The sequence below is a fragment of the Somniosus microcephalus genome, chromosome 23 (genome assembly GCF_052327205.1).
Source record: "Somniosus microcephalus isolate GS21.2 chromosome 23, FLI_Smic_1.0, whole genome shotgun sequence".
NCBI lineage: Eukaryota > Metazoa > Chordata > Chondrichthyes > Squaliformes > Somniosidae > Somniosus > Somniosus microcephalus.
The window spans coordinates 58,464,187-58,491,474 of record NC_141009.1 but is presented as its reverse complement, the minus strand read 5'-3'; the positions used below and the strand labels follow the sequence as shown (position 1 = coordinate 58,491,474).

General features: G+C 52.4%; 1 protein-coding gene across 2 annotated transcripts in view; it reads left to right on the top strand.

Moving 5' to 3' along the window:
• The first annotated feature begins 9,674 nt into the window (after positions 1-9,674).
• The window catches only part of glipr2 (GLI pathogenesis-related 2), a 120,742-nt gene continuing 103,128 nt past the window's right edge, over positions 9,675-27,288 (top strand). The window contains exons 1-2 of one of the 2 annotated variants that reach the window (XM_085965907.1): positions 9,675-10,001; positions 24,739-24,840. In XM_085965907.1, the coding sequence (XP_085822033.1) occupies positions 24,819-24,840 (22 nt within the window). In that variant the 5' untranslated portion in view covers positions 9,675-10,001; positions 24,739-24,818. Of the gene's footprint in view, positions 10,002-10,340; positions 10,631-24,738; positions 24,841-27,288 lie in introns of those variants that run through there. The other variant, XM_085965906.1, reaches the window with a different exon arrangement.

Genomic DNA, 27,288 nt, shown 5'->3' with positions numbered 1-27,288 from the left:
TTTGCCCAAACCATTTGCCACCAATGAGTGCCTCCTGTGGCCTCTCTGACTGAGATTGATCATTGGTGCTAAATTAGGGGATTGTTTTTGGGGTTGTGATTCCTGAGTTGAGGACCTTAGAAATCAGATTGCGCCCCAAAACGGGCTCGTCTACCGAGCTTCCCAATCCAAAGTGGCACAGTTCCAGCGTGTGGTGTTGGTCCCACTACTTGCTCCTATAAACCTGGTGCAGCGCGATTGAATTTCTAGGCTGAGGTGTCCACACTGACCACAGCCGCAGATGGAAGAAGCTTCTATCCGTTCCTGGGCTGGATAAGGTCCCGCATAAGAGATTAGCGTGCAAAATTAAGGCACATGGGATTGGGGGCAAGGTATTGACTTGGATAGAGAACTGGTTGGCGGACAGAAAGCAGAGTTGGAATAAACGGGTCGTTTTCCGAGTGGCAGGCAGTGACTAGTGGGGTACCGCAAGGATCGGTCCGAGGACCCCAGCTATTCACAATATATATTAATGATCTGGACGAGGGAATTGGATGTAACATCTCCAAATTTGCAGACGACACAAAGCTGGGTGGGAGGGTATGCTGTGAGGAGGAGGTCATTGTTGTGTCCGTCAGTAGTAAGACACAGACTGCAGGAGAACGGTACAACAGGTGTTTACTCAACGTGGCTCACTCTGGAACTGAGCTGTATAGATTACTATTCAGTGCTATATACAGGTGTGGTCACTGCCGGTACTACAGTATACATGAGCTGTAAAAAGTAGTTCCCCCCTTAAAGGTATATACATTACAATTATGAAACTCCAGTACGATTTGGACAGGTTAGGTGATTGGGCAGAAACATGGCAAATGCACTATAATGTGGATAAATGTGAGGTTATCCACTTTGGTGGCAAAAACAGGAAGGCAGATTATTATTTGAATGGCAATAGATTGGGAGAAGGGGAAGTGCAAAGAGACCTGGGTGTTCTTGTGCACCAGTTGCTGAAGGTAAGCATGCAGGTGCAGCAGGCGGTTAAGAAGGCAAATGGAATGTTGGCCTTCGTAGCAAGAGGGTTCGAGTACAGGAACAAGGATGTCTTGCTACAGTTGTACAGGGCCTTGGTGAGACCGCACCTTGAGTATTGTGTGCAGTTTTGGTCGCCTTATCTGAGGAAGGATGTTCTTGCCATGGAAGGAGTGCAGCGAAGATTCACCAGGCTGATACCTGGGATGGCAGGAATGACGTATGAGGAGAGATTGTGTCGATTGGGCTTATACTCACTGGAGTTTAGAAGATTGAGAGGGGATCTCATCGAAACCTATAAAATTCTGTCAGGCCTGGACAGACTAGATGCTGGAAGGATGTTCCCGATGGTCGGGGAGTCCAGAACCAGGGGTCATAGTCTAAGGATAAGGGGTAGGCCATTTAGGACTGAAATGAGGAGGAATTTCTTCACCCAGAGAGTGGTGAACCTGTGGAATTCTCTGCCACTGGGGGTGGTGGAGGCCAGTTCATTAAATGTATTCAAGAAAGAGTTGGATATATTTCTTAAGGCTAAAGGGATCAAGGGATATGGGGAGAAGGCAGGGACAGGGTACTGAATTTGGATGATCAGCCATGATCTCATTGAATGGCGGAGCAGACTCGAAGGGCCGAATGGCCTACTCCTGCTCCTATCTTCTATGTTTCTATGTAAGATCCCAGAGGGAAAACACCAGTCACTGACCCACTGTGCCAATGCAGTCCTACCACATCCAGTCGTGAATGGTGGTGGACCATTAAGCAACTGGCGGAAGGAGGAGGCTCCATGAACATCCCCATCCTCAGTAATGGCAGAGCCCAGCACGTGAGTGCAAAAGGCAAAGCTGAAGCATTTGCAACCATCTTCAGCCAGAAGTGCCAAGTGGACGATCCATCTAGGCCTCCTCCTACAGTCCTCACCATCAGAGAAGCAGGTTTTCAGCCAATTCGATTCACTCCACGTGGTATCAAGAAATGGCTGAGCGCACTGGATACAGAAAAGGCTATGGGCCCCGACAACATCCCAGATGTAGTGCTCAAGACTTGTGCTCCAGAGCTAGCCAAGCTGTTCCAGTACAGCTACAACACTGGCATCTATCCGACAAAGTGGAAAACTTCCCAGGTATGTCCTGTCCACAAATAGCAGGACAAATCCAATCTGGCTAATTACCGCCCCATCAATCTACTCTCAATCATCAGCAAAATGATGGAAGGTGTCATTGACAGTGCTATTAAGTGGCATTTACTCACCAATAACCTGCTCGCCGATGATGAGTTTGGATTCGCCAGGACCACTCGGCACCAGACCTCATTGCAGCCTTGGTCCAAACATGGACAAAGGAGCTGAATTCCAGAGGTGAGGTGAGAGTGACTGCCCTTGACATCAAGGCAGCATTTGACCGAATGTGGCATCAAGGAGCCCTAGTAAAACTAAAGTCAATGGGAATCAGGGGGAAACTGTTCACTGGCTGGAGTCATACCTAGCACAAAGGAAGATGGTTGTGGTTGTTGGAGGTCAGTCATCACAGCCCCAGGACATCGCTGCAGGAGTTCGTCAGGGCAGTGTCCTAGGCCCAACCATCTTCAGCTGCTTCATCAGTGGCTTTCCCTCCAACATAAGGTCAGAAATGGGGATGTTTGCTGATGACTGCTGTGTTCAGCGCCATTCGCAACTCCTCAGATAATGAAGCAGTCCATGTCGGAATGCAGCAAGACCTGGACAACGTTCAGGCTTGGGCTGATAAGCGGCAAGTAACATTCACGCCACATAAGTGCCAAGCAACGACTATCTCCTATAAGAGAAAGTCTAACCTCCTCCCCTTGACATTAAATGACATTAACATCGCCGAATCCTCCACCATCAACATCCTGGGGGTCACCATTGACCAGAAACTTAACTGGACCAGCCACATAAACACTGGGGCTACAAGAGCGGGTTAGAGGCTGGTATTCTGCGGTGAGAGTCTCACCTCCTGACTCTCCAAAGCCTTTCCATCATCGACAAGGCACAAGTAAGGACTGTGATGGAATACTCTCCACTTGCCTGGATGAGTGCAGCTCCAACAACACTCAAGAAGCTCGACACCATCCAGGACAAAGCAGCTCACTTAATTGGCACCCCATCCACTATCTTCCCTCCGTCACCGGTGCACCATGTCCGCGACCTCTTCCACCTAGAAGGACAAGGGCAGCAGGCGCATGGGAACACCACCACCTCCAAGTTCCCCTCCAAGTCACACATCATCCTGACTTGGAAGTATATCGCCGATCCTTCATTGTCGCTGGATCAAAATCCTGGACCTCCCTCCTGAACAACACTGTGGGAGCACCTTCACCACACGGACTGCAGCAGTTCAAAAAGGCGGCTCACCACCACCTTCTCAAGGACCATTAGGAATAGGCAATAAATGCTGGCCTTGCCAGCGACGCCCACAATGAATAATAAAAAAAAATCCCGCTGCAATCTCTTAAACATAACAAAGACACAAGTTATACTGGAAAGCACTGCCTGAAAGGGCAGTAGAAGCAGATTCAATAGTAACTTTTAAAAGGGAATTTTAGGAGGGGCTGGAAACCCTGGGCAACATTAAAGGAGCAGAGACCCAACAAACTGGGTGTTCCATAAAAACATAAGAACATAAGGAATAGGAGCAGGAGTGGGCCATTCGGCCTGCTCTGCCATTCAATGAGAATTCAATGGCTGATCTTCTGCCTCAGCTCCATTCACTGGCCCTATCGCCATATCCCTTGATGCCCTTACTAGTCAGAAATCTATCGACTTCTGTATTGAATATACCCAATGACTGAGTCTCCACAGCCCTCTGGGGTAGGGAATTCCAAAGATTCACCACCCTCTGTGTGAAGAAATTTCTTCTCATCTCAATCCTGGGGACAAGGGGCAAGAAAATATGGCCCGAGCATTTCTCAATGTTAGAATTTCACTTATAATGGAGTTTTGTTAACGTGAAGTTTGTGCTAACAGGGTTAACTATAAGAGCAATTTCGAATAAAACGGTGTTATTGTATTAGAAAAATGGCATGTTAGAGTACCATTAAATACAACAGGGTTTATCATGATGGTTTATTAGATCAGGATTTTATTATTATAGAGTCATAGGGGGAAAAATTCGATTGCTTTGCGCCTCCCGTTAGTGCCCTAAGTGGGCGCTAATGGGGTGCAAAGCAACTAGCGCCCAGGAGCGGCGATCTTTGCAGCGCTCGCGAAATTGACCAGACATTTTGCGGCGGCGTTAAACACTACCACCACGATTTCCTGCGCCTGCAGATCGTGATGTCAGTCGAGCGTGCAATGCCCCGGTAGTGCCCTGGACCGGATATTGAGTGGCACCCCCTGCCTTTCCGCCAACTGCTAGCAACGACAGGTTGAGGGGAGCGTTTTGCAGTCGGGAAGGGACTGGGGGAGCGCTATTTAAAGGCGGCCGCTTCCTGCCTTTTTTTTGTCGGCAACATTTCTGCACCACGCATTCTGAGAGAGAGAGAGACTTCTGGAGAGATTCAACGCTGTGTGAAGGAGTTTTGGGTACTGAGCAGCACTTTGCAGGTTCATTTTCATTTGATCTTCCTTGCATCGATTTAGAAGAGACTATTGGGGCTGCACTCTGAGCTCTTTCCCTGGGCCTCCCCATTGTTCTTTCCAGCAGATTTGATGTACAGGTCTCTCCAGGCCGAGATTCAAGGGTGTGGATGGAGAGCAAGATCGACCCTCCCCTTTAAGAACTGGCCGGCGCCAGTGTGTCTGTGTTCCATTGCTGACTGACATCACATGAGCTTCGCCAGTGCTCTGAGGTAGCGCCTCGCTCCTCGGCGTTAGCACCTTAAGAGAGGTGTGAAGCGCCTGATTTAGCGCTCAAATCACCTCCGGGGGCGATAGAAGCCAAGTTTGCAGTCAGAGGCGATAATTAGCGCCAGGCGCTAAACTTTGCGCCCGGCCGATAATTGCGCCACAAACGGGGCGATACCGAATTTCTCCCCCATAGAGTCATGGGGGAGAAATTGGGTGGAGCCGCAAACGGGGCGCCAAGCTCGCCTGGGCGCCGGATTTTGCGCTGCGATCGGAGCAGCAGCGATCGCCGGAAATTCAGCTTGAGCGCCCCAAGAGGGACACGGGGCGAGGCTCGAGGTGCTCCGCGTCCCTCTTAGGGCGCTGAAACTGAATATCGCAGCGCGACGTGCTGCAGCGCCACACGCTGCAGCACGGCGCGCTGCGGTACTGCAGGCCTTCCTCCCATTCTTAAGGGGGAGGGGCCTGCACCAGCGCGATGAGCGATCGCGAGTGCTGGCAAAAGAGCCCGGCACCGAGGAGAAGTGCCGGGCTCTCGGAAAGCAGCCGGCAATGCCGCGGGGGGAGAACAGGAGGCCGGGGACGGAGGTGCTGGCAGGCGGCCGCCAAAAAAAACGGCCGCCCCGCACCTCCACCTTAATTTGCACCACTGCCGCCACAGGTAGGCCCCGTGAACCGGGCGCAATTAGCGAGCGGCGCTACAGAGGTGGTCGCTGCCAAATATCGTGATCGGGGCGGTAGCGGGGCGCTGTGCACACCGATGACGTCATCGGTGGCGGCGCAGCGCAACAGGCTAACGCCGCCATTAGCGCCCCAGCTAAATATCGCAGGAGGTGTGGCCAGTGGCGCTAAAGCTACTGAGTGCCCTCTTTAGGCGCTAACTGGTGACGCAGCCCACCGAATTTCTCCCCCTGAGTGTCTCCGCTTCCACCACTTCTGTCGGCAGCGAGTTCCAGGTCATCATCACTCGCTGCGTAAAAAAGTTTTTTTTCACACCCCCCCGTATCTCTTGCCCAAAATCTTAAATCTGTGTCCCCTAGTCCTTGTACCATCAACTAATGGGAACAGCCTTTCCCCGTCTAGCCTATCCAAACCCGTCATAATCTTGTACACCTCTATCAAATCACCCCTCAACCTCCTTTGCTCTAATGAAAACAAATCCAGCTTCTCCAACCTGTCCTTGTAGTTAAGATCCCCCATCCCCGGAACCATTCTGGTAAATTATAACAGGGGTTTAATTGTAACAGCTGCTTATTATAACCGGAGTTTATTATGATGATGTTTATTATAACAAGGTTTCATTATATTCACCGGGTTTGGTTATAACAGGAGTTTAATTGTGACAGGGTTTTTGTTACAACAGGAGGTTATTTTAGCAGCATGGGTTTATTGTGAGCAAGAGTTTATTATAATAGGAGTTTAATTGTAACAGGTGTTTCATGCTGACTGTGGTTTATTAGAACTAGCTTAGTGTCACTTGTGGCTCAGTTGGTTGCACTCCGATCTCTGAATTGGAAGGCCGTGGGTTCAAGTCCCACTCCAGAGACTTGAGCACAAATCCAGGCTGAAACTCCAGTGCAGTACTGAGGGAGTGCTGCACTGTCGGAGGTGCTGCCTTTCAGGTGAGACCTTAAACCAAGGCTGTGTCTGCCCTCTCAGGAGGATGTTAAAGATCCCACAGCCAGTATTTCGAAGACGAGCAGGGGAGTTCTCCCCGGCGCTCTGGCCAATATTCATCCCAAAACCAGAAAGAAAGACTTGCATTTCTATAGCGCCTTTCACGACCACCGGACATCCCAAAGCGCTTTACAGCCAATGCAGTACTTTTTTAAGTGTAGTCACTGTTGTAATGTAAACCAACATCATTATAACCGATTATCTGGTCATTATCACATTGTTGTTTGTGGGATCTTGCTGTGCTCAAATTGTCTGCCGCGTTTCCTACATTACAACAGTGTCTACACTTCAAAAAAGTACTTCATTGGCTGTAAAGCGCTTTGGGACGTCCTGAAGTTGTGAATGGTGCTATAGAAATGCAAGATTTACTTTTCTCTCAGGCCTGCTCTATTGACACTGTAATGAGTTTCGTTGAAATTATGTTTTGTGAAAATCAAATTGCCTTGTTAGTTTGACGCCTCTAGAATTTTTCTCATGCATGATTCAACTCGTCTTTGCAGCAGCATTAATAGGAACGAGAACAACATGTTACTGGTGCATTGCACCGGAGTGTCAGCCTGGATTATGTGCCCTAGTCTCTGGTGTCGGACTTGAACCCACAACATTCTGACTAAGTGGCGAGAGTGCTACCCACGTCTTTTTAAATTATTATTTATTAAACATTAAAAACACTTACAACATCGTGATCATTCCATTGCATCATACAAATCCATTCCATCGCTCTGCACAGCCATTCCTCCATCACATATTGTGGAGATGCTGGAGTTGGACTGGGGTGGACAAATGTAAGAAGTCACACAACACCAGGTTATAGTCCAACAGCTTTATTTGAAGTCACAAGCTTTCGGAGTGCTGCTCCTTCGTCAGGTGAGGAGCAGCGCTCCGAAAGCTTGTGACTTCAAATAAAGCTGTTGGACTATAACCTGGTGTTGTGTGACTTCTTACATTTGTCCATCACATATTAACATCAAAACCTGAAGTTTAATTTGTCTCCCATAACATATACTAATCTATTGTACTTTAAAAATTGATCAATAATCATGGCTCTGAATAAAGGAAGTGTGCCTGATAATCCCCCCATCATTTAATCTCCGGCCTTTCCCTCCTCTTATGCTCCTTCCCAACTTTTCGGGCAGCCGCTGCTTTTTCCTGCAGCCTCCGGCTCTTTTTCACCTCCTGTTTGAACCTTCCCTGTAGTTTCAGCCTCTTCCTTACACTAGGTTTGGGCCGAGGAGCTGCCCTTTCTCCCTCCTTCTGCCCCTCACGAACCTTTCCCTTTCCACACAATGCCACCCCACTGCCATGTCTCTGTCCCCCTCTGACTCCTCACTCTCGAGCTCTTCTGTAACCTCCCGTCCCTGCTCCCTGTCAGATATATATTCTCCCTTAGAGAGTCTTCCTGCAATCACGGTTTCTCCAACAGTGCCGCTCCCTTCAGCCTCATCTCCACTGCTGACCTTTGCTCCCCGTTTCTTCTCTCTCTGGGACAATGGCGCCTCTGCACCTATCTTGCTCCCTTCTGGCATCTTTCTCTCCCCGCTCCCGTCCTGCTGCCCCTTTAAGGCTCCTGCCTCTTGCACCCTCTCCTTGTCTTGCCCCCACCTGCTCCCCAAGATGTTTGACTTCCCGCCTCCTCTCTTCTCCCCCCGCGGACACCAGATTCTTTAGGGAGAGCCGAGCCGTATTATGGCTCAACTCTGCCCTTGACCCGTGCTGCCCGCTGCTGTCTTTGTCCTTTTCCACCGTACTTGGTGTGTTTTCCACCATTTCCATCCTGTTCTATTCTCCGCGATTTTCTGCCTCTTCCTGTGCTCTTTTCTCCTTCCATTCACCAGCTGTGTCCTCCGCCTGCTCCGCTCCTCCAGCCATTCCACTCACATCTTCTGCTCCTTCTCCCATCTCCTCGTCACTCATAGAGCTTCCTTCTGCCTCACACTCACAGCGGGTGGGGCCTTTGTGACACACCCCACAGCTCTCTGACTTGCAGCTTCGAGTGATGTGTCCAGACTTGCCGCAGTTATAACAGTACAAGTCTGGACAGCTTCTTACAAGATGGTCGTGCCCAAGATAATAATAACAAACCTTCACTTGGTTATCATGCAGTACTCGGAAGTACTGCACTCCTTCCATTGTCTCGAATTTCAAGCTATACGGCAATGACTTCATCCCCCTCTGGGAGCCGTACCTTTACATAACGGGTTCCATCTGCTACCTGTGTTCCTGGATAGTACCTCCTCTTTATTGCTAAGCAAATTTTAATGTCCCACGACTCCAACTTTTTTATTAGCACATCGTCCTCAATATAAACTGGCAAGTTTAAGAATGAGACCACCACCTCTTTAGAATTTAGAAAGGTGCAGAGTTACCTCCAAGAACTTATCTCCAACCTTCAAACTCAGTAAAAGTCTTTCCACCTCCTCTCGGCCACTGACCGTCACCTCAAACCCAACATTCAGGTTTGGTCGGCAGGCAAAGTAGCTTCCCTCGTCACAGTCCTCATGTACCGCTTGGATAATATCCCAAGCTCGTATCTCCTTATCCTCGCACTGACCCACCACCGTGTTTTCTTTTCCAAACCTCCTGGGGTCCCGGCCCAAATCTTTGGACCTTTTTTTCTCCCTTCCCCCAACATTTTCTCCCCTGATTAAATTCATCTCGGGAACATTGTCCTCTGAAGGGTCCGGCACTCCGGCCCCCTCAGCAGCCATCTGGTTGCTGTTTAAGGACCAAAAAGGCCCTAAAAGCTGAAAAAAAAAATCCCACTACCAACTTTTTACAAACTCACCCCAACTCCCTGCAGTAATCAAGCACCCAGCAGCACCCACTCACTCCTCACCCCTCTCACCTAAAGAGTGCCACCCACTGAGTCATAGCTGACACCTTCATTACTGTGCTTCAATCAAGCTGATCGAGCACTTGTATGTGTTTTTATGCGTTACGGTGAGGCCCCCTATCTGGCAGTGGCCCTCGGACCCGTACACACGTAGTCCCATAGGCCTGTAGTCCCTTAGGCCAGTCGGATGGTAGACCCGTGCTTTAATCCGCATTTGCAATTTATAAGCCTCAAAGCACTGGGGAGTCACGACAGCCCAGCTCGATGAGGCTGCCTGTGTTGTGTAGCTAGCATCCTGTGGTACTGCTTCCTGCGTGAAGCCGCTCAGAGGATGTCTGACTGCATTCTGACTTCAGACACTGCTGCTGTTCGAGTGGGCGAACAAACAGCCCCTGCAGCTGGTCTTCAGCCAACCAGAGTTTAATTTTCAGTGGTTAAAGTGTATTGAGAAATTCCGCCTTGCTGTTGCAGTTCTTGCCTCAACCAGTGTTTTATAGATCCTCCTCTTCTATTGATTTTTTTTCTGTTTCATTTCCCCCTTCCAAATCTGCAGGATTCATGAGAGGTACCTTGTGAGCATGCTCCAGTTATTCAGGTCTGATCAGTTCTCTGCTCTTTCATGCGACTCCTCAGCGACAGACTGTTAGAAACACAGACTTCAAGACCTGCCCCCTGTGTGCACAGGTAAGCCACAAGTAACCTGTACTTTATCCTGTCTTTTTGAAATTTTATGTCAATCTACCTGTTTGGGGTATTGGGATGTATTAATAGAACCATTTGGCACAAATCAAAGGACACCATTCTGTCATTATACAGATCGTTGGTTCAGCCACATCTGGAGTACTTCGCCCACACCTGGTAAAGGGTTCGGAGGAGAGCTACGAGAATGATCCTGAGTTTAATTACTCAGATAGGCTTAAGGAGCGGGATCTGTTTACTTCAGACTTAGAGGAAACTTGATAGAGGTGCACAATATAAAGAAAGGGCTAGATTAAGTGCCCAGTGACAGATTATTTCAACTTGACTGAGTGGGGAGGATCAGGGGACTTGAGTTTAAACTACACAGAAGAATTAGGTCAATCCACAAAGGCTTCAATTTTCCTTTATTATGGAGCAGATCTTTCTTTTCATCTCCCGTGTCAATGAAGTTACAGGCTGTCACCTGTCTTTCCAGACACAGGTTCTTCTTTTCCCAGAGAGCAGCGAGCCTCTGGAATATACTGCTGGCTGCGTGTGGTGGGTGCTGACTCTCTGCCTTCAAGAGGGAGCCGGACCGGTTCCTGACTGGAGCAGAGAATCCCATCATTTAGAAGGTCAGTGTCTTTCTAGATGACACTTGGTCCATGTCATCTCCTGAGAGGGTCGGAGAGGAATTTTCCTGTTTTTTCTCCCCCTTATTGGTCCTGGGTTTGTTTTTATTTTCTTACCTCTCCTAGGAGGTTACATGGCTGCCGGCGGGGTGGGGGGGCGGGAGGTGAGGAAGTATCTGGTCACGATGCTCCAGCCATTATGGGTGTGGGCCAGGCTTGATGGATCAGCTGGTCTTTTCCTGCCTGTCATGTTTGTATGTTCTGCCTTCTGGAATGTTTGCTGGCGCCTCTGCCCTGAGCCTTGCTGCCCTGTTCCTGCTGCAGGGCAGCTGCTCTCGTTGTCACATGCCATGTTGTCAAAACTCCCACAGGCCTTGCCATGAACCCCCCACGCCCCCACTCCTGCTGCCACGATGGAGCGATTAAAATCGGGGATGCGCAAGATCTGGAATTTGAGGAGCGTAGAAATCTCGGAGGGTTGTAGGACTGGAGGAGGTTTCAGAGATAGGGAGGGGCGAGGCCATGGAGGGATTTGAAAACAAGGATGAGAGTTTTAAATTTGAAGTGTTGATGAACCGGGAGCCAATGTAGGTCAGCGAGCACAGGGGTGATGGGTGAACGGGACTTGGTGTGAGTTAGGACACGGGCAGCAGAGATTTGGATGACCTCAAGTTTACGTCGGGTAGAATGTGGGTGGCCAGCCAGGAGTGCGTTGGAATAGTCAAGTCTAGAGGTAACAAAGGCATGGATGAGGGTTTCTGCAGCAGATTAGCTGAGGTGGGGTGGAGACAGGTGATGTTACGGAGTTTGTGATAGAGATGGTGCAGAAATGGCCGGAAGCTCATCTCGAGGTCAAATACGACACCAATGTTGTGAACAGTCTGGTTCAGCCTCAGACAGATGCCAGGGAGAGGGATGGAGTTGGTGGATAGGGAACAGAGTTTGTGGTGGGGACCAAAGGCAATGGCTTCGGTCTTCCTAATATTTATTTGGAGGAATTTTCTGCTCATCCAGTACTGGATGTCGGACATGCAGTCTGACAATTTAGAGACCGTGGAGGGGTCGAGAGAGGTGATGATGAGGTAGAGTTGGGTGTCATCAGCGTACACGTGGAACCTGATGTTGTGCTTTCGGTGTCGCTGAGGGGCAGCATGTAGATGAGAAATAGGAGGGGGGCTAAGGATAGACCCTTGGGGGACCCCAGAGCTAACGATGCGGGAGCGGGAAGAGAAGCTATTGCAGGTGATTCTCTGGTTACGATTAGATAGATAAGAATGGAACCAGGCGAGTGCAGTCCCACCCAGCTGGACGACGGTGGAGAGGCGTTGGCGAAGGATGCAGTGGTCAATCATGTCAAAGGCTGCAGACAGGTCGAGAAGGACGAGGAGGGATAGTTTACCTTTGTCTCAGTCACAAAGGATGTCATTTGTGACTCTGAAGAGAGCTGTTTGGTACTGTGGCAGGGGCGGAAACCGGATTGGAGGGATTCAAACACGGAGTTCCGGGAAAGATGGGCACGGATTTAGGAGGCGACAACACGTTCAAGGACTTTGGAGAGGAAAGGGAGGTTGGAGATGGGGTGGTAGTTTGCAAGGACGGAGGGGTCAAGGATTGTTTTTTTTGAGAGGGGTGATGACGGTAGATTTGAGGGAGAGGGGGACAGTACCTGAGGAGAGAGAACCGTTAACAATGTCAGCTAACATGGGAGCCAGAAAAGGAAGTTGGGTGGTCAGCAGTTTGGTGGGAATAGGGTCGAGGGGCAGGAAGTGGGTCTCATGGACAAGATGAGCATGGAGAGGTCATGAGGGGAGATCGGAGAGAAACTGGAGAAAGATCGAGTTCTGAGCTAGAGCGGGGGGAACCTTAGAGGAAGTTTGGTCCACTGGACTAGGGGGAGGATGGGAAGTGGCAGAGGCAGCTGATCCGATGGCCTCAATCTTAGAGACAAAGAAGTTCATGAGTTCCTGACACTTGTTGTTGGAGACGAGGATAGAGGAGACGGGAGAGGGGTTTAAGAAGACGGTTAGCAGTAGAGAATAATAGTCGGGGGTTATCTTTGCATTCCAGAATTATCCTGGAATAGTGAGCAATTTTGGCAGACAAGAGCAGGACCCGATAATGCTTTATGTGGTCCAGCCAGATCTGGTGGTGAATGGCTAAACCAGTTGTCTGCCATATCCATTCAAATCTGCATCCCTTGGACTTAAGACAGCGAAGATGAGGGCCGTACCAGGAGGAATGGCTAGCATAAGAGAGAGTAATGGTTTTAATGAGGGCTAGCGCATCAAAGGTGGTGGTGAGGGTGTGGTTGAGCAGATCGGTAGCTGCAGAAGTATCATGGTGAATGGAGGGCCAGAGGCTGGACAGTTGGGATTTCATAAGTGCAGCTGTAAGTGAGTTGGGAGAGTTTTTTCCAGGGGTGGACACAGAAGGAAGTAGAGTTGGTGGGGGGTGGGGCAATGGGGATGTGGGTGGAGAGCGATACGAGGAAGTGGTCAGAGACGGCCTGACTAATGCGATTGACACGATGGGAGTAGCGAGGCCACAAGAGATGGCAAGGTCGAGGGGGTGGCCGTGAATATGGGTTGGGGAGTTTACATGGAGGGAGAGATTAAAGGATAGGAAGGTAGTGAACTCAGAGGAGAGAGAGCATGATGAATTGAGATGGAGGTTGAAATCAGCGAGGATGAGAAGTCGCTCGGTGCAGAGGCTGAGGGAGGAAGGCAGTGAAGATATCTCGGTGATAACATTTTTATGGTACTTGGGTGGGCGGTAGAGTGCGAGAATTTTAAATGAGAGGTGAGAGGGGTGCAACAAGGTGAGATGCTCAAAGGAGGAGAAGGTGCCATAGGAGTTGCCACAGGAAGGTCGGTGAGAGAGTAGGATGGGACAGTTGTGGTTGCTACTCATGAGGAGACAGCAATAAGTGCCACGTTGGGCCCTTCGGAAGATGCCAAGAGAGGCACAGAGGGAAGCTGTAGGCTTATCTAAGACCAAGGTGTGATTTGGTGATGAAAGCCACACCGCCACCATGGCGGTCTGGGCGGGGCAAGTGGTGGAAGGTATAACCAGGCGGGGAGGCTTCATTTAAGAGTAAGTGTCATCACCCCTCAGCCAAGATTCCGTCAGGGTCATGATGTCAATGCAATCATCCACGATAAGCTCATAGATGGCAAGGGGCTTGTTCACAAGTGAACGGGCATTCTGGAGGGAGATGCGGAGAGGGAGCGCTGATGGCTGCCCCACTGCCAGATTCCACAGGGTCAGCACTGTGAGGGGTGAGTTGGACAGGGGGGAGACTGAGAAGATTAGCCCCCAGCGGGTGCACTGGGTGGGAAGATTGGCGAGAGAGTAGGATGGGACAGTTGGGGTTGCTGGTCGTGAGGAGGCAGTGACGAGTGCCACAGTGGATCCTACGGAGGATGTCACGAGTGGCACTATGGGCTTTCCTAAGAGGGAGTTAAGCCTGGGACAGCAGCAGGAGAGTAGGAAGGTCGAAGAGTAATGAAGCATTGGGGTAGGGATTTGGGAGGGCAGTGTATCCGAGAGAGGAGAGATGAAAGGCGGCATGATGACAGGAGAGAGCGGTTAGGGAGGGATAGAGAGAAAAGAAAATGGGGGAGAAAGAAATGGTTCGGGTCCTGAGCAGCAGCAAAAATGCATGTGCAAATGGGCACAGGGAAAAACTCAAGTTACATAGGCCTGGTTATGTAGCAATTATAGGGAGGCATATTTCCTGGTAGTAACAGGGAATAGGTTGGTGACAATAGTAAGAAGTCCAGAGTTAAAATTGGAGGTCCTGTGGAGGATAAAGTTGACATAGGTAGGATGGAGTCAGCACAGAACATCGACAAACTGTTGTCCAAGTTCGGAGACAGGGGTAGCGGGCGAGTGAAATCCAAAAGCTATTTGAAGGGTAAAGAATTGGAGAATGGAGGTTATTGCTGTGGGAATGACAATCGATTGCAGTGCAGGAAGATGATGGCGAAGTAGATCAGAAGCGGCAGAGAAAATGTAAAACCACAAGCCAGCGACCAACAAAGCTAAAAACCCAGTAGAACGAGTCACCCAGCTCAGCAGAGATACAGCCACAGGGGGGGAGGATCATGTTTTTACAGCAGAATCGGAGATGCAGCAAATGAATCTTGCTGTGTAACCTAATCCAGTCCAGTGCAGAAACGTAGTCCTGACATCTAGAGAAGTCCAGGAATTTGGGAACCAAATTTGAGAAGAGAATTCAGCAGCTCAGTGAGAAGCAGAGAGCAGGGGAGGGGTGTGGGTAATGGCGGTTTAATAACACCCTGAAACCAGAGTGGCACAGACCCCACCCAAAGAGCTAAGATAAATAAACCACAAGAGTTGCTTCGGAGGGGAGAAGGAGGTTGGAGATGGGCGGTAGTTTGCAACGATAGCAGGATCAAGGTTTTTTTTTGAGGAGAGGGGTGATGACGGCCGATTTGAAGGAGAGGGGGACAGTACCTGAGGAGAGAGAACCGCTAACAATGTCAGCTAACATAGGGCCCAGGAAGGGAAGTTGGGAGGTCAGCAGTTTAATGGGAATAGGGTCGAGGGAGCAGGAAGTGGGTCTCATGCACAAGATGAGCGTGGAGAGGTCATGAGGGGAGATCGGAGAGAAACTGGGGAAAAATGTGAGTTCAGAGCTAGGGCGGGGAGAACCTTGGAGGAAGTTTGGCCCAGTGGGCTAGGGGGAGGAAGGGAAATGGCAAGAATGGAACCAGCTGAGTGCCAAAGCCCCAGTCCCTCTCCCACTGCCACAGGCCCCAGTCCCAGTCCCACAGGCCCCGGTCCCTCTCTCACTGTTACAGGCCCCAGTCCAGTCCCACAGGCCCCAGTCCCTCTCTCACTGCCACAGGCCCCAGTCCCACAGGCCCCAGTCCTTCGCCCACTGCCACAGGCCCCAGTCCCAGTCCCACAGGCCCCAGTCCCTCTCTCACTGCCACAGGCCCCAGTCCCAGTCCCACAGGCCCCAGTCCCTCTCCCACTGCCACAGGCCCCAGTCCCAGTCCCACAGGTCCCAGTCCCTCTCCCACTGCCACAGGCCCCAGTCCCTCTCCTCCTGCAGTCGCTGCCTCTCTCCCACTGCTATGCCCTGTTTCCTAAAGTTAATAGATGATGTGCCTCAATAATTCCGAGACTCGATGTTAGCGAAACAAAACAAGGCTTTTATTAACTTAGAAGGTAACACGCAGTGGAGAGAGGTATCTTCCATCTGGAGGTCTGCAGTACTGGATATGAGGCCAGACTGAGCTTGCTTACATAGAGGCCAGGTATGGGCGGAGCCCTACACACAATACATTACAATATACAATACAATGGTGAGGAGACGGAACTGAGGTAAGGGAACTGAAACCTGAAACCAACCACAGTCACAGGCAGTGATGAATGGAATATTTCATCACAATAGAAACGACAGCCAGATGATGTATAAACTTGCAGCCTTGTTCCTCTCAGGGGATACTAATCTGCTTCGTTGTCAAATTAAAATGCGCAGAACCAGTTTCATTTAATTAGTGTTTGATTTATTTAATCAACTTGCCAATCTTTCCCCCTGATAACAAGAACAACCACCTCCGTTTATACTGCACCTTTACAGTGATAAATGATCCCGAGGAGCTGACTGTCACAGGCAACAACTGCCAGCTGACTGGTGTACTCGAGGCTGAAGTGTTTGGCCTCAGTGAGTAGCTGGTCACACCTCAGGTTATCAGAGAGGGAGAAAGCTTTATAGATGAGGTGTTAGAGATGAGCACGCTGGGTGTCGGAGTAGGAGAGGAGCTGTCGGTTCCTAGAGGGGGAGGGTGGGTTGTGGCGTACCGATCACAGAAAGGACACAATCCGCTTTTCGGTCCGTAGACGATAAATCAGGCGTCATGTCTTTAAGAAGGATCACACCTTTAAGAAACTCGATCTGCAACATAGTTAAGCCCAGAGCGGGGGAGGAGCAGTCGAAGCTGTGGACTGATGAAAGACAGTCGGACTTGGTGTAGTCTCTGACGCCATTTTTGTGTTCAACGTGTGGTCTCAACAATTAAACCTTTTCTGTTGAACCTCTCCGAGTTCAGTATATTTTGTTAGGAGTACGTAGACTCCTACATTGGTGACCCCGACGCTCAGGACGACTCCTAAGCGTAACCATGGCTGACACAAACGTAGTTTCTGTGAAGCTGCCGGAGTTCTGGGAGAACCTAGCCACCGCCTGGTTCCTTCAAGCCGAATCGCAATTCCGACTCCGCGGCATCACCGCCGACGCAACGATGTACGACTACCTCCTCGCCTCCCTGGGCAGCTCCACAATCACGAAAGTCTGGACAACACTACAAAACCCTTTGGAGGAAGGCAAGTATGCACATCTCAAGGCCGCGCGCCTTAAAAAATTCACAGCCTCCCAATTCGTGCGCAACTGCCACCTCCTCGACCTCCCGGGCCTCGGTGACTCCACGCCGTCAGACTTGCTCTCACACATGCTTGCTCTGACCGACGAGAAACCGCCCGGCTCCCTCTTCCGCACGCTCTTTATCCGCCAACTACCCCCCAGCATCCGCCCGGCGATCGTGGCGTCCAGCCTCACGGACCTCGAGGACCTGGCCGACGAAGCCGATAAGCTCCTGTCCGCCGGCTCCAACCACGCCGTCACCCCCGACCTGGCCTCCGCAGCGTCGGCGCGCGCTCCACCCTCTATCGCGCGGCCACACAGCTCGGCCACGAGGCCCCCCAGGCCCCCACGTCCCCCAAGCCCTCCGACCCAGGGCTACTGCTACTTCCATAACCGGTTCGGCGCACGGGCATGCCGCTGCAGCCATCCCTGCACGTTTCCAACCGCCCCCACACCGGCCTACACGATGGCCGTGGGGCAAGCAGGTGCGCTGCTGTACGTTACGGACAGCGCCTCCGGACGCCGTTTCCTATGCGACACGGGCGCGCAGCGCAGCATCATCCCCGCGTCTGCCCTCGAGATCCAGCGAGGCGGCCGCGGCCCTGCGCTGGCTGCCGCCAACGGCACCGACATCCGGACGTACAGCACCCGCACCGTCACCATCGACCTCGCAGGCCGCCACTACCACTGGGAATTTATCACCGCCAAGGTGCTCTCCCCGCTCCTCGGTGCGGATTTCCTTTGCGCCCACGGCCTGTTGGTCGACATGCCTCGGCGCCGCCTCGTGGACATGAACACCATGTCACCTATCCCGGGCGCCATGGCTCCCCCCCAACCCGCCGAAATGGCGTGGCAGTGCCGCGCCCGCTCAACGGACGACTACTCAGCACTCCTGGCTGAGTTCCCAGCCCTCACCAACCCGACCTTCTCCGCGAAAGTTGCTAAGCACGGGGTAGAACACTTCATCCCCACCACAGGCCCACCGGTGTATGCCCACGCCCGCAGGCTGGACCCGGCAAAGCTGGAGATCGCGCGGGCCGAGTTCGCCACAATGGAACAGCTCGGCATCATCCGCCGCTCCAACAGCCCCTGGGCCTCTCCACTCCACATCGTCACCAAACCCGACGGGGGATGGCGCCCCTGCGGGGACTACCGGTGCCTAAACAACGCCACCACGCCGGATCGGTACCCCATACCGCACATTCAAGACTTCTCGGCTAGACTGGCCGGCCGCTCAGTCTTCTCCAAAGTCGACCTGGTGCGCGGTTACCATCAGGTGCCAGTCCACCCCACGGACGTCCCCAAGATGGCCATAATCACCCCTTTTGGGCTATTTGAGTTCCTCCGAATGCCCTTCGGCCTCAAAAACGCGGCCCAGGCCTTCCAGTGGCTCATGGACTCGGTCCTCCGGGACCTGAAGTTCCTCTTTGTCTACCTGGATGACATCCTGGTAGCTAGTTCCTCCAAGCAGGAACACATCGAGCACCTCCGCACTCTGTTCCAGCGGCTCAGTGAGCACGGGCTCATCATCAGCCCAGCCAAGTGCCAATTCGGCCTCAGCAGGATCGAATTCCTCGGCCACCACATCACGCAGGACGGAGCCATTCCCCTGCCCGCCAAGGTGCAAGCCGTCCAGCAGTTCCCCCGGCCTACCACCATCAAAGGCCTCCAGGAGTCCTTGGGGATGATCAACTTTTACAACCGCTTCATTCCCGGAGCGGCCTCCCTCATGCGGCCCCTATACGAAGCCCTCCGGGGTAAGCTTTCGACTCGACCAAAAAGGCGCTCGCCGACGCCACCATGCTCGCTCACCCACAGCCCAACGCCAGGGTGGCCCTCACCACGGACGCCTCCGACCACGCGGTCGGCGCCGTGTACGAACAGTGGGTCGACGGGGCCTGGCAACCGCTGGCCTTTTTCAGCCGCCAACTGCGCCCCCCGGAGGCCAAATACAGCACCTTTGACCGCGAGCTCCTCGCACTGTACCTGGCAGTCCGCCATTTTAGATTTCTTCTGGAGGGCCGCCCCTTCACCGCGTTTGTCGACCACAAACCCCTGACATTTGCGATGGCAAAATCTGCGGACCCGTGGTCAGCCAGGCAACAACGCCAGCTCGCCGCGGTGTCCGAATTCACCACGGACATCCGGCACGTCTCCGGTCGAGACAACGTGGTGGCCGACTGCCTATCCCGCCCCGCCGTCCACGGCGCCCACCTGGCAGTGGACTATGCTCAACTGGCAGCGGAGCAACGCACCGACCCCGATCTGCTCTCCGTGCCCACAACCCTCCCAGGGCTGCGACTGACCGACGTCGCCTGCGGCCCGTCCGCCGTCACAGTCAAATGCGACACCTCCTTGGCGCAACCCCACCCCTAGTCCCGGCGTCCTGGCGAAAACGGGTGTTCGACATCGTCCACGGCCTCTCACACCCCGGCACCCGCGTGTCCATTAGACTGGTGGCCAACCGATTTGTCTGGCGCGGCCTGCGCAAAGATGTGCGCATCTGGTCCAGATCCTGCATAGCTTGCCAGCGTGCCAAAATCCACCAGCACGTCAAAGCCCCACTCGAGGAGTTCACCGTGCCAGAAAGAAGGTTTGACCACGTCCACATCGACCTCGTCGGCCCCCTGCCGCCATCACAAGGTCACACGCACCTGCTGACAATCGTGGACCGTACCACCCGCTGGCCCGAGGCCATTCCACTGACGTCCACCACCACCGCCGACATCGCGAGGGCGTTCATCGGGACCTGGGTTGCTCGGTTCGGCGTCCCCTCCGACATGACGTCGGATAGAGGCCCGCAGTTCACCTCTGATCTGTGGGCCGCCATCGCCCGAAACCTCGGGGTGGCTGTTCACCGCACCACGGCTTACCACCCCCAAGCCAACGGACTGTGCGAGCGATTCCACAGGTCCATGAAGGCGTCCCTCCGCGCCAGCCTCGAGGACGAGGCCTGGATCGACCGCCTCCCGTGGGTGCTACTTGGCCTACGCTCCGCGGTCAAGGAAGACCTGCAAGCCTCGGCGGCGGAACTCGTGTACGGCCAGCCGCTGCGCGTACCCGGTGAGTTCCTGCCCACCGCCACGACCCCCTGGTCGGCTGACCAGCAACGCCACGCTTTCGCCAACCGAGCACAACAGTTCGCTTCGGTACCCACCGGCCAGCACGGCGAACCAGCAATCCACAACCAGCAATCCGCGTACCACCTAGCCTGTACATGGCCAAATTTGTTTTCGTGCGCCATGACGCCCACCGAGGACCTCTACGGCCCCCATACAACGGACCCTACAAGGTACTCCAGACGGGGAACAAGTTCTTCCTCCTCCAAGTGGGCGGCAGAACTGACAAGTTCTGGCACACCTAGAGCCCGACGAACCCGTTCAAGTGGACCAACCCCCACCGTGGGGCAGACCGCCTAAGAGCCCGACGCGTCCGACCGCCCCGCTCCCGACACCAACCGCCAAGAGCCGTTCCGGCCGTGCCATCAAGCCGCCACGCCGGTTCGTACACTCCCTACAAGCGGATTCTGGGGGGAGCTGTGTGGCGTACCGATCACAGAAAGGACACAATCCGCTTTTCAGTCCATAGATGATAAATCAGGCGTCATGCCTTTAAGAAGGATCACACCTTTAAGAAACTCGATCTGCAACATAGTTAAGCCCAGAGCCGGGGAGGAGCAGTCGGACCTGTGGACTGATGAAAGACAGTCGGACTTGGTGTAGTCTCTGACGCCATTTTTGTGTTCAACATGTGGTCTCAACAATTAAACCTTTTCTGTTGAACCTCTCCGAGTTCAGTATATTTTGTTAGGAGTACGTAGACTCCTACAGGGTATTTGTTAGAAAGGAGGCCAGAAGTCAAGGTCGGGTAATTGGGGCAGGAGCAGTCATTCCCCGTGTTCTCCGTGAGTTACTCTCCTCCTCGACTGAAACGTTGTGGAGACTCAGGAGGTGGCTGCGACAGGTGAGGCTGTGCCATGCACTGGGGCAATCCAGCCACCTCGGGCCATGCACTGGGGCAATCCATCGCCTCGGGCCATGCACTGGGGCAATCCAGCCACCTCGATTCATGCGCTGGGGCAATCCATCGCCTCTGGCCATGCACTGGGGCAATCCATCATCTCGGGCCATGCACTGGGGCAATCCATCGCCTCGGGCCATGCACTGGGGCAATCCATCGCCTCGAGCCATGCACTGGGGCAATCCATCGCCTCGGGCCATGCACTGGGGCAATTCAGACACCTCGAGTCATGCACTGGGGCAATCCATCGCACTGGGGCAATCCATCGCCTCGGGCCATGCACTGGGGCAATCCATCGCCTCGGGCCATGCACTGGGGCAATGCAGCCGCCTCGGGCCATGCACTGGGGCAATGCAGCCACCTCGGGCCATGCACTGGGACAATCCATCGCCTCGGGCCATGCACTGGGGCAATCCATCGCCTCGGGCCATGCACTGGGGCAATCCATCGCCTCGGGCCATGCACTGGGGCAATCCATCACCTCGGGTCATGCACTGGGGCAATCCATCACCTCGGGCCATGCACTGGGGCAATCCATCACCTCGGGCCATGCACTGGGGCAATCCATCACCTCGGGCCATGCACTGGGGCAATGCAGCCGCCTCGGGCCATGCACTGGGGCAATGCAGCCACCTCGGGGCATGCACTGGGGCAATCCATCGCCTCGGGCCATGCACTGGGGCAATCCATCGCCTCGGGCCATGCACTGGGGCAATCCATCGCCTCGGGCCATGCACTGGGGCAATCCATCACCTCGGGTCATGCACTGGGGCAATCCATCACCTCGGGCCATGCACTGGGGCAATCCATCACCTCGGGCCATGCACTGGGGCAATCCATCACCTCGGGCCATGCACTGGGGCAATCCATCACCTCGGGTCATGCACTGGGGCAATCCATCACCTCGGGCCATGCACTGGGGCAATCCATCACCTCGGGCCATGCACTGGGGCAATCCATCACCTCGGGCCATGCACTGGGGCAATGCAGCCGCCTCGGGCCATGCACTGGGACAATGCAGCCACCTCGGGGCATGCACTGGGGCAATCCATCGCCTCGGGCCATGCACTGGGGCAATCCATCGCCTCGGGCCATGCACTGGGGCAATCCATCGCCTCGGGTCATGCACTGGGGCAATCCATCACCTCGGGTCATGCACTGGGGCAATCCATCACCTCGGGCCATGCACTGGGGCAATCCATCACCTCGGGCCATGCACTGGGGCAATCCATCACCTCGGGCCATGCACTGGGGCAATCCATCACCTCGGGTCATGCACTGGGGCAATCCATCACCTCGGGCCATGCACTGGGGCAATCCATCACCTCGGGCCATGCACTGGGACAATCCATCGCCTCGGGACATGCAGTGGGGCAATCCAGCCGCCTCGGGCCATGCACTGGGGCAATCCATCACCTCGGGTCATGCACTGGGGCAATCCATCGCCTCAGGCCATGCACTGGGGCAATCCATCACCTCGGGCCATGCACTGGGGCAATCCATCGCCTCGGGACATGCAGTGGGGCAATCCAGCCGCCTCGGGCCATGCACTGGGGCAACCCAGCCGCCTCGGGCCATGCACTGGGGCAGCCTGTCAAGGAAGATGGGGAAAGGATAAAGAGAAGCAGATAAGTTGTGGTATTGGAAGATTCGATACAGCTCCACCTAAACAAAAGGTTGTTGGCAGCCGGGGAGGAGCAGTCGGACCTGTGGACCAAAAGGAATGTCAGGAGTATAGAACAGGCACCAGAGTGGCAAAGAAAAGAATCACATTGAATATGGCAAGAGGAGTGAAGGATAATCACAAAAAGGTTTCTAGTTATATTTAGGCAAAAAGGAAAAACGAGGAATGGAGTGGGGCCACTGAAAGCGGGTTCGGGTGAAGGCAGGACAACTCGACCTGCTAAAGTACTAAATAAGTTTATTGCCTCAGTTCTTACCAAGCAGGCGACCGGTATTAAAGAAAAAACCATGGGGCATCTGGATAGAAGTAATATCACAGCCAATATCAGTTCATAAAGGGAGGGTCTTGTCAATTTAACTTGCTGGTTTTCTTTGAGGGTGTGACACAGGAGTTTGATCAGGTAATGCAGTGAATGTGGTTACATGCAGGTGATGCAGTGGCTGTGGTTACATGCAGGTGATGCAGTGAATGTGGTTACATGCAGGTGATGCAGTGGCTGTGGTTACATGCAGGTGATGCAGTGGATGTGGTTACATGCAGGTGATGCAGTGGCTGTGGTTACATGCAGATGATGCAGTGGATGTGGTTACATGCAGGTGATGCAGTGGCTGTGGTTACATGCAGGTGATGCAGTGGATGTGGTTACATGCAGGTGATGCAGTGGATGTGGTTACATGCAGGTGATGCAGTGGCTGTGGTTACATGCAGGTGATGCAGTGGATGTGGTTACATGCAGGTGATGCAGTGGATGTGGTTACATGCAGGTGATGCAGTGGCTGTGGTTACATGCAGATGATGCAGTGGATGTGGTTACATGCAGGTGATGCAGTGGATGTGGTTACATGCAGGTGATGCAGTGGCTGTGGTTACATGCAGGTGATGCAGTGGATGTGGTTACATGCAGGTGATGCAGTGGATGAACTTACAGCACAGAAAGTGGCCATTCGGCTCAACTGGTCTGTGCCGGTGTTTATGTTCCACACCAGTCTCCTCCCACCCTACTTCATCTCACTCTATCAACATCTCCTTCTATTCCTTTCTCCCACAGGTACTTATCTAGCTTCCCCTTAAATGCATCTGTGCTATTTGCCTCAACTACTCCCTGTGGCAGTGAGTTCCACATTCTAACCACTCTCTGGGTAAAGAAGTTCCTCCTGAATTTATTATTGGATTTATTTGTGACTATTACATTTATGACCTCTAGTTTTGGTCTCCCCACAAGCGGAAACATCTTCTCTACGTTTACCCAATCAAACCCTTTCATCATAATTATAAAGACCTCGGTTAGGTCACCCCTCAGCCTTCTCTTTTCTAGAGAAAAGAGCCCCAGCCTGTTCAGTCTTTCCTGATCGATATAATCTCTCAGTTCTGGTATCATCCTTGTAAATCTTGTTTTCACCTTCTCCAGTGCCTCTTTATCCTTTTTATAATATGGAGACCAGAACTGTTCACAGTCCTCCAAGTGTGGTCCAACCAAGGTTCGATACAAGTTTAACATAATCTCTCTACTTTTCAATTCTGTTCCTCTAGAAATGAACCCCAGTGCTTTGTTTGCTTTTATGACCTCATTAACCTGTGTCGCTACTTTTAGTGATTAGTATATCTGTACCCCCAGATCCCTCTGCACCGCTAGCCCAGTTAGATACTTATTTTCCGAGGAGTATGTGGCTCCTTATGCCTCCTACCAAAATGCACCACCTCACACTTACCTATATTGAAATTTATTTGCCATTTACACACCCATTCTGCAAGTTTATTAACACCCTCTTGTATTCTGTTGCAGACTTCTTCAGTATTAACGATACCCCCAATTTAGCATTGTATACTTGGATTTCAGTAAGGACTTTGATACTCTGGAAAGGCTGGTACTGAAAATAAAGAAAGCGGGAATCAGTGGAAATATTTTGCATTGGATACATAATTGATTAACCCAGAGGGTGGTGGTACAGGGATTATCATCATCAATTGTGCCCTGTGCTCTTTGTAAATCACCCGTCTGTTGTTCTCCTGCAGGTCATTTCACTCAGCCGGTTTGGAGAGGCTCCAAGGAGATTGTGGTTGGCCTGGCATCTGATGATAAAGGTCTCACCATCATGGCTCAGATCAACAAAGCCGGTAACATCACCGACCTGGGATACTTTGCTAAAAATATTCTGCCCGTTAGCAGCAAGGTGAAGGAGGGCGAGGGTGGGTCGGCCCAAGGAGAGGGGGTCAAGACACCTGGCGCACCAGGAACAAGCCGGGTGGCACCAGTATGCTCTTTGTTGTCTAAAACAATTCTCGATTTCTGTCAGAGATATGAAAACAAGGACTGGAGTTTAACTCTCCCTGCCCGGCAGAAACCGGGGAGGTGGGTAGTTAAATACAAGCAGGTTATATACCCGCTCACATCCCAACCATTTCCCGTTTTTGGATGAGACATGCATCCGGAGAATCATAAATTTATGCAAACCAGTTCCTATTACAGCAATAGGACCCCGATACAGTTTTACCCAGGGCCCGAGCAGAGAGGCCGCAGGGACTTTGCCACGAGGCAGAAACCGGTCTGAAGATAGAAGGGGCCATCAGGTTAAGTCTAAAACTTTCCCTTAGGGGACCAGGCGGAGCAGGATGGTTCCCCGGACTCTACCCGCTTCCCTCCCGCCAGGCCCTCATAAAAATCACCACCAGTTACTTGGAAGCCGGCAGGTGGCTAAGGGCCGCCTGATCCTCTCCGCCTGCCGGCAGCCACTCTGTGCCTGTTCCAGGTGGGAAGTGAACTGTCAGCATTTAAATGAGGTCCAGGTGTTAAAACACTCTGGGCCTGTCAATTAGGCATTTCACACTCACCCCTCCTCCACTGTCCAAAACCTGCTCTGGGTCAAGATCTATCCCCCCAAGTGTCAACAATGATTGACCTGGGATAGCGACCCAAGTCAGCTGACCCAAGAATGAGGTCAGGTAGTTCCTGATCGCTCTGAACAGAGCCCAGGGGAGCCGGGTTTATAGGGTCCTTTAGAGCAGTCCACAGGCTGAGGCTTCTACAGACGCTTTCACTCCGAACTGACAGCGACACAGTGAGAAAGCAGCAGAGAGAAACACTGAATATTCAACGCGGTGTAATTGTTCTCTGAAGTGTTAAGATGGAGTGTTAGAGTTGGCAACACTGAGTGGACGTATTCCTGGAGGTTTTATCACGTGACTTCCCACCTCCAACTGCCCCGCCCCCACATTCCCGTCATTGGTCGCCCGACACATCCAATCATAGAATGGTTACAGCACGGAAGAAGGCCATTCGGCCCGTCGAGCCCGTGCTGGCTCTCTGCGAGAGCACTTCAGCTAGTCCCACTCCCCCACCCTTTCCCCATAGCCCTGCAATTTTTTTCCTTCAGATACTAATCCAACTCCCTTTTGAAAGATAAGATTGAATCTGTCTCCACCACCCTTTCAGGCAGTGCATTCCAGATCTTAACCACTCGCTGCATTAAAAAGTTTTTTCTTATGTCACCTTTGGTTCTTTTGCCAATCACCTTAAATCTGTGTCCTCTGGTTCTCGACCCTTCCACCAATGGGAACAGTTTCTCTCTATCTACTCTGTCCAGACCCTCATGATTTTGAACACCTCTATCAAATCTCCTCTCAACCTTCTCTGTTCCAAGGAGAGCAACCCCAGCTTCTCCAGTCCATCAACGTAACTGAAGTTCCTCATTCCTGGAATCATTCTTGTAAATCTTTTCTGCACCCTCTCTAAGGCCTTCACATCCTTCCTAAAGTGTGGTGCCCAGAATTGGGCACAGTACTCCAGTTGGGGCCGAACCAGTGTTTTATACAGGTTGATCATAATTTCCACACTTTTGTACTCTATGGGCTGGATTTTCATTCAGGAGTCGGGTTGGAGGCGGGACTACAACTTTCGGGGTTGTAGTCCCGCCTCCATCGAGATGCGGCCAATCCACGCGATTTTAACTTGATTGACCTTGTTGAGCCCGCCCAGCGGGCTCAGCAGGCCAATTAAGGGCCACCCGGCAACAGGTGACGTCACAGACTGAAATTTCATCTGTCAAGACATTTTGACAGATGAAATATCAATGTTTCACAGCTGTTTGAAGCTGTCAAACACTGACAGTCTTACTTCTAACCTGAGTCCTTCTCCACAGACTCAGTTAGAAATCTCTCCTGCACAGAAAGCTGAAGGCTGTCACTTTTGACAGTTCGCAGCCATTCTGCTTTCTGTGCCGGTGAGATGAGGGATTCCCCGAATCTAAAGGAAGGAAGGCTGAAAAGGTAAGAAAAGGCAATTTACACTTCTTTAATCACTTTAGACACTCCAAACACACTTACCTTTGCACTCATGCACACATCACTCACCTGAACACCGACATCTCGACCCCTCCAAGTCCTTCAACCCGACGGCCCGACTCCTCCAACTTGGCGTGGTTTGGAGCCGTCAGGAATCCCACAGTTCAAGCTTAAAAATAGGGATTAGGCTAAAAACTGCCTGTTAGGTAGTTAATTGGCACTAATCCCTTCCCGCTTCGGGGAGGCGGGGCCCAGTGTGGGGCGGGTACCCGCCTCCTTTGAAAC